Source organism: Montipora foliosa, chromosome 6 (assembly GCF_036669935.1).
Source record: "Montipora foliosa isolate CH-2021 chromosome 6, ASM3666993v2, whole genome shotgun sequence".
NCBI lineage: Eukaryota > Metazoa > Cnidaria > Anthozoa > Scleractinia > Acroporidae > Montipora > Montipora foliosa.
Window position 1 is genome coordinate 50,251,385 of NC_090874.1, and position 10,000 is coordinate 50,261,384.

Genomic DNA, 10,000 nt, shown 5'->3' on the forward strand with positions numbered 1-10,000 from the left:
AAGCGACGTTTCTTCTTTCACACATTTTACGAATGCGTTCGCGTTGTATAGATGGTTTTCAGCTGACGTAACAGCAGCCACGTTGGTGAACAGAACAATAGAGAAAGAAGTCTTTTGAGAATTTGACTTTATTATAACGAAAAACAAGAGCCATAATTTTCTATTGTTTTGTGCACCAACATGGCCGTCTTATCACGTGATTGAAAACCATCTATACAATTGAAGGATTCATAGCGTGCTAACGACATGAAGGCCTTGGCCCATCAGCTTACGATATTACCTAAATTTAAAATACAGGTTCCGCCAAATAATGACCATTCCTATTCAGATTAGAACTAATGAATGCAACTCTCCTTATTGGTCCGCAACCAAGGAACTGCACGCGGGATTGCACGTGCTAAGTGCAAACTCATGCGCGGAACGCAATGCCGCTACGTTTTTTTTCCCGCAAATATCTGGCAGTAGCCGTTCTAAAAATAGACACTACCGTAAACTAACGCACTTCATTCCATCGCAAATCGAGGCCCCTGGGTTATGAACTTCTGGCACGAATTATGATACGGAACTAATAATAAATTTACATTGCTTTTGCAAAAATAGGTAACCTTTCCTTGTAATAATAAATTTCAAATACTTTTCCCGGGAAAAGGAGCCAAATATGGGAAATGTGCTCTCTTCCCTCATATTCTCTTGTGGGAACTAGGCTATTAAATTTAATTTATAATGGTAATTGAACTGAGTGGAGTGCAATTTGGTCTGAAATCATAAGTGTGATTTCAGACCAAAATTGCACGACACGAAGTACAATTACCACTCTATTACATCCATTTAGAAATCACAATCGCTAAAATATAGGATTTTAGTCGGTGCCAATATTTTATTGATCCAGTTGGGAACAAAAGAGTTGCAAAATTCGCCACACAATGGTTTTCTTTGTCTTTCATTTTCCTGCAATACGATTGATTACCTTAAACAAGCCTTGAAATTTGATTGGTAGTTTTGTTTTTGTGTTCCTTTCTTATTGGCTGTGAAATTGGTGCGAATTGGAGCAAAAAATAGTGCAATTTGGGAATAAATCACACTGCTGAGAGCCAATTATGAACAAATTATCGAAATGTGACATCTAAAATGTGTAAGTTATAGAAGGTAGTATACTTTGTCCCCGGAAAATAGATATAAACATATATACTTGTTTTGCCACTGTGTCGATTCATACAGGTTCAGATGATAGGACAGTCGTTGTATAACTGTATACAGGTGCAAACTCGTGCGGCATCTTTTCTAACGCATTAACATACTCTCTTTTGTCATCATCTCTCAGAAATCTTTTATTACATTTTTCTCCAAGTTATATGAATCTTATCTATCTAATTTCTTTCTTTGCACTCGTAGTAAAGGTTCATTTGTTTGACATCCAGAGGACTGAGGTGGTTCCGCTGACCAATGGACTCACCGTGCTTGGTCTTTATGGTGGTCTGCCATGGCCACTTGGCAAAGTCTCGCTTGCCGTAATGCATTATGGATCCATAGTCATAGGAAACTCCCAAGCTATCAATGGAACCGTGGCCATACTTGTTAAAGTTGTGTTTGTGCTCTTTAAAGAAAGTATACCCTTTCTTATTCAGTACGATGAAAAGAACAAATGAGGCTGACTAGAGCATTGACTAGAGCAGTTCATGTGGATTCATTAGAAAATGAAAATGTATTTTTGGCTGTTCATGTTAAGCAACAGTTATTTTCTTTTTGTAAACAAAACAATTAACAAAAACTTGACCATGCTCTGTGACGTAAATTTTGTGCGACACACGGATCTCTTAAAGAGGTCCACCTTTCTCACACGCTTGCCGTGGGAGAACGGCTGTGCTATTCTCAACCCAGGTTACCACTTAAAGGGATGTCTAAAAACACCCGCCTGGTAGTAAGTTGGCTATCCGTGATGATGAGGCCTAACAAGGTTGAAACTGCTGTCCATCGCTGCCGATGAACAAGGTGAAATGGTTGTGCGCATACGTGACGCGATGGCCACACCGGGTTTGGTTTTATGACGTTGTTTTCACCTTGCTTTTAATGCTCTGCATCTTGAAAAACTTGCCTGCTTGACGATGATGATGAGGACCACAACGAAATAAATGATGATGAGAGTACTTATAATACATACCTGGTTTTATGTTGTCCCAAACAATTGTCACATAATCATCTCGATCGGGGCGACTTTGCTCGTGCCAGAATCCTGGAAATATGGGAGAAGATTAGCGAAGGACTGAAAACTAAAAATCAGGATTCCACGCAGTCCTTTGCTACAATCATGCATGACCTATGGTGGAAAAGAAAATATTAAACTTCCCCCATCTAGACTGTGAAGTGTTTGGTTGACACCATCAATAGTCGGCCCCTGTCTCTGTAAGTTTCATACTGAACTGTTTATCGCCCACGAATAGATCAAAGAAGTGCTACGAGGATACGTACTACACTTAATCACCTCCACGATGTTGCAAATGCTTGCTTCAAATGAGATTTTCTATACAAACCCTTCAAAGGCACCAAAGAGACAAACCTTATCAAAGATCAAGTGATGAACTTCAAGGATCTCAGACTTTGCAGTCTATAGTGATATGAAAGGACGTGTGACGCGAGCTGCAAATTAAGAACTCATTTCATCCTTTGTGGTGGCACTAAGAAATTAGTAGAATTTAACAGTTTCTATTCACTTTTTTCAACTTACGACGAAAAGAAATCACTATACCTAAAGCGTGTCCGATTTCGTGTAGCACAATGCCATGAAAATAGCACAGGTTGCCAATGGAAATCTGCTGCTTGCCATTTTTAAGGTCACCAACGTATGACCAGCACCTGAGACCAAGATAAATATACATTTCTTTCATTCATAGAGTCCTTTCGAGGGAACACGTGAACCCAACAAATTTGCCTCCTCCCAACTGAGTGGCTTCATATGCAGTTGGTAGAGCATTGCACTGGCATCGCAGATAGAGGTCATACATACCTACATACATCCACATCATGGTAATTAAAGCTAGTGCTTATGGGGTCGGGCATCTAAAACCAAACTACAATTAAGTAAAGCTATGATCCTTGCAGCTATGTACGAAATTTGAGCAATTTCGGAGAGAAGCCTGAAGAATTAAGGACGTTGGGAGATGGTCATTTATGGGTTCTAATTTTCCCGCGAGGAATGAATAAATGAACGAAATGATATGTGAAATGATCATAAACTGAATTGCAGATAAGAAATCAAGTAAAGCTATGATCCCCGCAGTTATGGACGCAATTTTAGCAATTGCGTAGAGAAGCCTGAAAATTTCAGGAATTCAACGGGGTTTGAACCCGTGACCTCCCGATACCGGTGCGAGGTATCAGTATCAGTTCAGTATATGATTCATTTCATATATCATTTCGTTCACTGATTCATTCCTCATGGGAAAATTAGAACCCACAAATGACCAGCTCCCAATGTCAGTGGCTTCATAACCCATGCAGTTGGTTAGAGCGTCGCACAGGTATCGCGATGTCACGGGTTGAAACCCCGTTTGAGTCCTGAATTTTTCAGGCTTCTCAACACAATTGCAAAAATTGCATACCTGCGAGGATCATAGCTTCACTTTATTTCATATCCGCAGTTCATATATGATCCACTTCATATATCAGTTCATCGTTTGTCGCTTAGTTATACAGGTAATCCATTGTTATAAGCATTGTACATCAGCTTAAACAATTTTGTCTTGTAGATATAAGTTAAGGACTGTCATTCTCTTAGTTGTAGATCAACTTCGCGGCTCGGCCGTGGAGTTTTTCAATTGACCTGAATAGCCTAGAGTTGCTCCAGTTTGCCTATGTAACAAGGCCCTAAGTGATTAAAGGCAAAATAACACTAAAGTAGAATTGTTCCGAAACGCTCTTAGATAGGAGTTTCGACTTTTTCAATAGGTTGAGTTTATTGGTAAATCAAACAGGTGTGGTATCCATGTCAGCCTGTCATCTACAGTTACAACGCGTAGCCTCGATTTTTTAAACGTTTTGACAAGGCAACCTCCGATAGCCTTACATGCGGGCACGCACGAAGAGGATTAAGTAAGTAAGTAACCTCCGATAGAGCCGGGTGGAGTAGGTCCCACAGTACTGGTTTTAGATAAGAGCATAATGTCACTCTTTTTAGGGTGTGGTGTGAGCCTGTTGTCAAGACGCCAGGAGTATAGCTCCTTTAGTGCTTTTTTTAGTTGGTGCATTGCTTGATCCTCATCAGCCACACAATATACCGTTGTATCATGGGTTCGAATTCCGTTGAAGCCAACAGCATTTTAAGGTGTCTATAAGAGACAATTGCTTAAATTGTGCGGATAAATGCGAGGATCATCTCTCCCTTTCATGTATAACCTGCACTTCAAATATATATACATTTAATTGATTCTTATGTCAATGTGCCAACAAGCCTAAAATGATCTGTTCCCCATAAAAAGGTCATGTGACCATGTATGAAACCAAACATCACAGCACATTGCCAGCCACTTTATTCCAGCTCACCCATCGCCAGCAAAAAACTCAACGTAGTCTTTTTGATTAGTCCTGGGCACAAATCTGATGCAGGTTTTCTCTTCCCACTCATTGATGGCACTGTATATTGCCCTTTCTGTCGGCCCCTTGTTTCCAAGTGAATTCAAGAAATTGTTTTCTGAGGAATAGAAGACTTCTTTCAGTACTGTAAGGAAGACAATGGACTTTGAGGGAGTGTGCTTTTGGAGTCAGGCTCTTAAAAGAACTCATTAAGTTGGATCGTTGAAATCATTCTTAACCTAAAACAATGTGGCCGGTACACTTAGCTTGGGTAAATTACGTAACAATTTGTAAGTATTTCTATGAGAACAACATCATACATGGCTGTCGAATTCTGTGAAGTCGCAACATTGGTGAAAGTTGTCGGACATCGACAACACCAACACCAACAAACGTCGGCATTAATTTTTGGATTGGCCCATGCAACAATGTTAGGAATGTTTGGATCCGGTTGAACGCAACTTAACACCTGCCTTAGATACGGTTGAATCCGTTTACATTGATTACCTAGATCATAACTTCGATGACTGATTTTAAATTTTGTAATAAATGTCACAAATATCCTGCAACCTTAAAGAGAAATTTAGACCCGATTTTGCGGATAACGAAGCAGCTATTACAACAAGAATCGGGATAATTCGGAGAACTATTGAGTCAATAAATTTGAACCCGATGCACCAGCTAATCTCTGAGCAATGACGCTTTAAAACTCGAGATTTTACAGGGACATACGGGATCATTAGTGCCTTTGCCACCAAAGAATGTGTCAGTTTTGTTATGGCTAATAACTATTTCGTCAAAGCTACAAGGCTTAAAATTAAGTTCTTTTATTTTTAGAAGTCAATTTGTAAATAGCATGGTGCCCTCTGTAAGCAAATTTGTATGTTAATGAAGCAAAAGATAGACAATGACATCAGACATTAAAGATTCCCCTATGCTTGTTGCTTTTTGAGGGATTCCTTACTTGCACTTGGGTGTATAACATACGGCACCACTCCTCCAGGCCACTGTGCACTGCGCTTCAAGCCGCGCGCTAGATTTGTTGGATCCAGGCCGTGCTCAGCCGCTTGAATCTGTGACTCTTCCAGCATCATGTCGCCTTCAAATTTTCGAAACCCTGAAAAACCTATTTCAAACCAAATAAATAATCTGGCTGATCTTGAAAATTTATAAGAAGGCCTTTACAGATATTCGAGTTGTGAAAAACACAATCTTCACCGAAGCAAGAATATTGGCCTATTTCAATATGAACATTAAAATTTAACGCAAAACGATAAGCATAATCCCAAGGCTGTAAGAATAAAAATTAGAATTTCAGTGAGTTTATTCGTTAGGCTCTCTAGGGGATGCCTTTTGTTTCTACAAATGAATTTAAATCAAAATTCAGCTATGAGGTCAATTACATGAGGGTAAATTCAATAGGTTAAACAATTCCTTTTAGCCGTAACTCACGGATACAAACCTCGTTCCTCTTTTTCGTATTTTAGAACAGGGACTCCAAAAGTGGGGGAAGCAACAAGGCAAAAAATGAAAGGCAGCATCTTGAATCCCGGAATTTGAAAAGTTGTTGCGTTCTAATTTGTACGTGCGCACAAGGCTAATCACCCTCTATTTTACTCTTCCCAAAACAAAGGCTCCCTATGCTTTTTTGAAGGCTTGTTTTCCGCTACTAATATATTGACCCAGCTTGTCACAGTCGAGCCAATGGAAAAAGCCTTTTTTTCGGCCTTCCTTTTAGATGTTGAACCAACTGCATGGAGTAGAATGAACTACGCACATATAGGCTTTCTAGATATCTTTTGTTACTGCCCCTTGCATTGTTCCTTTGTTGAACATTAAAGAAAGGTTTGCTGAACCCTGCTGGATAACTGATCACAGGGTCTTTCGGCACGCATAACAGATATTGTAAATTACGAAGAAAAACTTGATTATTCCTTCATCTGGTTCGTTCCTCTTAAAGTTTCAGAGAAATGATTTCTTTACGCATGGTCACCAGGGGCTTTAATCGGAAAACGCAAATGAAGATTAAAGCCAAAAAAGGTCACTTAAGAATTGAGCAAAACAAAAGATTAAAAATTACTTCATGCCATTATTGGTTCAATCACTGCAGATACTTTTCCTTCGCTTCGCATGGGAGAGTTTAATTCCTTTTAACTCATCTTCCTTTTAACTCATCTTCATTTGAAAACTTCGCTGAAGGGGAGGAGGGGGAAGGGGGAAACCAAGCCGCATCACACAACAGAGCCCGCGTGGAAACGAGAGAGGATGAGTTTACCGCGAGAAACCGCTTAAATAGAGAAAACCCTGGGGAATAGCTGGAAGGGGCGTGGAGCATGCTATTCTCTATTTTCGAATTCCCCATAATACACTTTGTTTGCCCCCCAAATTCTGCATAAACCATTGTTTTCAAATGCTCTTGGGAATATGCAGTATACCCAAGAGCATTTGAAAACAATAGTTTATGCAAAATTTGGGGGGCAAACAAAGTGTATTATGGGGAATTCGAAAATAGAGAATGTAAATTTAACCATGTATAGCGAGAAACGCATAAGATATTTCGTGCTTTATGAATTAATGAGAATAGCTTAAGTGTTCATGGAAAGGCATTTTATCTCTCATTTTATCTCTCATATGGTAAGCACTGGAGTCATGTGCAGTCGCAGAATACAAAGTGTACGCACGCGCCCTGCTAAAGTAAACATTCACACATGCATATATAAACTTTTTCAGAGTAACTACAAGAGCTAATATCTTCGAGACATCACATTTACAGCTAAGTTAAATAGCGTATACGGATACCTAACTAAATAGAAAATATTTTTTATGTTAAGCACTGGAGTCATGTGCAGTCGCAGAATACAAAGTGTACGCACGCGGCGGGTCTAACTTGCAGGTCGCAGGTCGTAGGTTGCAGGTCATTGTTTCACCAATACAGAAAGTATCCTAAACATTCTTAAAAGCTAACCTTAGGCCTAATTAGGCCTAAACAAAAGCTTTTAGGCCTAAGGTTAGCTTTTATGAATGTTTAGGATACTTTCTGTATTGGTGAAACAATGACCTGCAACCCGCGACCCGCGACCTGCGACCTCCGACCTGCAAATTAGACCCGCCGGTACGCACGCGCCCTGCTAAAGGTAAACATTCACACATGCATATATAAACTTTGTCAGAGTAACTACAAGAGCTAATATCTTCGAGACATCACATTTACAGCTAAGTTAAATTGCGTATACGGATACCTAACTAAATAGAAAATATTTAAACCCAAACGGTCAGTTGGTGACTAGTTACCGCTGCCTTTTTAGTACAAATCTTTCGCTCCACCCCTCCCCGGACTTGAGAAGCGTGGGGTTTCATCCAAGGAATTTGTCTGGTCCTCGGAGGGGTGGAGGGAAAGATCTTTTCTAAGGGAATTGGTGACTTGTCACCAATTGCCTGTTTGAGTGCACGGATGATGCTGACACAAGGCGAAATTGAAATTTGTGGCCGGTCAGTGTAAAACGCAGACTGAGGTAATAATTTAACTGTTGAAAAAGCCCAAACCCATTAGAAATACTAACAGTTCAGCCTAAATCTTGTTTTAGGCCTAATTAGGCTAAGGTTAGCATTTCTAAGGGTTTTGGGCTTTTTCAACAGTTACGTTATAACCTCAGTCTGCATTTTACCCCTGGTCTGCAGTCTGCGTTTTACACTGACCGATTTGTGGAAAATTTTCCTTCACAGAGTGGATAGCGACAACAGACAAGTAAGTGCAACATTAGTGCTTATTATTTAGCCTTCTGATTTGTATCGACTGAAACTCGCCATACAGGCTCTCTAAACTAAAAAAAAAAACACAGAGCTTGGGTTACCTGTGGTTAAATCGAAAAATGCCCCATAGTAGAACACAAAGGAAAAATGATTTTATTAATTTAGCTCTGGGGTAAGTAGTGTATATATAGTGTTTACAGATTATGTCCAGGATTGACTCAAATCAGATGCACATGGATTTCAATAAACGTCAGGAAGTGTTCCCTTGCTCTTTTAACATCATTTGTGTCTCGGAATACAGACAATTAATGCCACAAGGTGAAGACTGAAACTGCTGAATTTACCATAACATAAAAATAATGCCAACCTCTACCCTTACCTTATTGTTGGAAATACTGGTAGCAAATGCTGAGACTTAAAGGGACACTTTGTGTTGGATGTCAAAATTGGGTGTGCATCTAATTAGGTTCAATCCTGGACATAAGACATGAGATAAGTGTTTACATTTTTATTAAAGTTATTTTTTCGATAGATTTACTCTTGTTGGAGACAATGCAAAAACCATTATTATTATGGAAAATGACAATTTTTTCTTAGTTTACTTTGAAACTGCCTTTTCCTCTGGGTTCACAGTACTGAATGGTTTTTCATCTGGATCAGGAAAAATTATTGTGTTGCAAGCATTGAAGTATGAACTAGACATAAAAACAAGCAATACACGGAACTAAGAGTAGGAATAAAGAGGATCCACAAGGACTGTAGAGTAATACTCAAAAGAACATTGTATTTGATTTTCTTGGGGGCTATCATACCCTACTGGAGCTAGAAATACATTCTTTGACAGCAAACCACCAAGAGACACAATATCATTATGCCAAAATGCAGAAAACATTCTACAAATTCCTATAAAGCAACTGTAGATAAGTAAGTCAGAACACACCGACAAAGCCTAGGTGCAGACTCACATTGCCAAATGTAAGAACAACGGAAAATTGAAATAAGGATGCCATAACATGGGGTTTAGGAGACATTTTCCATAATAATAATGGTAATTTTGCATTGTCTCAAACACAAGTAAATCTATTGAAAAATGAACTTTAATAAAGATGTAAACACTTACCACATGTCTTATGTCCAGGATTGAAACACAAAGTAAATTAGGGTGGCCCTAGCTTGGAAATCTCTGTTCTATTCTCCTAGCATGTTTGTGTTCTGACAAAGGGCTAGCACTTGAAATGTCAGTTCACAATTTTTTTGTACAGTGGTTATCCAGTAATTCACCTTTATTAACTTCTTGCTTCACACCCTGGCAAGTTTTTTAGAGTGTGAACAAGTCTCACCATTGCAAGTGTGATTAGAAGGCAGCGCTTGATAGGCAAACTCAACACCTCCTGCATGATGGTCCCTTGTTTTACCTCATAAGTCAACCAGTAAGTGTCTACGCAACCAACCTCCAGCCAGCTGCTAAGCAACCATTCTTTGTAATTTTGTGCATTAGCAAACACTTACTTTTTCAGTCAGATGATTACCAGGCCACAGCCAAGACAGGATACATATATGTAATCAATTAAATCAGAAAAATCTGGTTGCTGTACACTACACATGTAACAGATGTCAACTGCTGCAATAAGTTGACAATATTATGCAAAGATGTGCCTGATCAAATTTGCAGCCTCTCACTGAA

General features: G+C 39.3%; 1 protein-coding gene across 1 annotated transcript; it reads right to left on the reverse strand.

Moving 5' to 3' along the window:
- Positions 1-1,099: 1,099 nt before the first annotated feature.
- LOC138005334 (blastula protease 10-like) lies at positions 1,100-6,184 on the reverse strand. The gene is made up of 6 exons (XM_068851580.1): positions 6,029-6,184; positions 5,531-5,692; positions 4,537-4,684; positions 2,744-2,850; positions 2,159-2,230; positions 1,100-1,594 (listed from the first exon to the last, which is right to left on the reverse strand). Exons 1-6 carry the CDS (start codon positions 6,105-6,107, stop codon positions 1,368-1,370), a joined length of 795 nt encoding a protein of 264 aa, XP_068707681.1. The 5' UTR covers positions 6,108-6,184; the 3' UTR covers positions 1,100-1,367.
- Positions 6,185-10,000: the final 3,816 nt, after the last annotated feature.

Excerpts from the sequence above, each read along its gene's own strand:
- LOC138005334 (XM_068851580.1), bottom strand. The coding sequence starts at position 6,107 with ATGCTGCCTTTCATTTTTTGCCTTGTTGCTTCCCCCACTTTTGGAGTC. Across the intron at positions 4,685-5,530 it reads TGTTATACACCCAAGTGCAA|AAAACAATTTCTTGAATTCA; the intron begins GTAAGGAATCCC and ends TCTATTCCTCAG. Across the intron at positions 2,851-4,536 it reads GAGTTTTTTGCTGGCGATGG|GTGCTGGTCATACGTTGGTG; the intron begins GTGAGCTGGAAT and ends TCTTGGTCTCAG.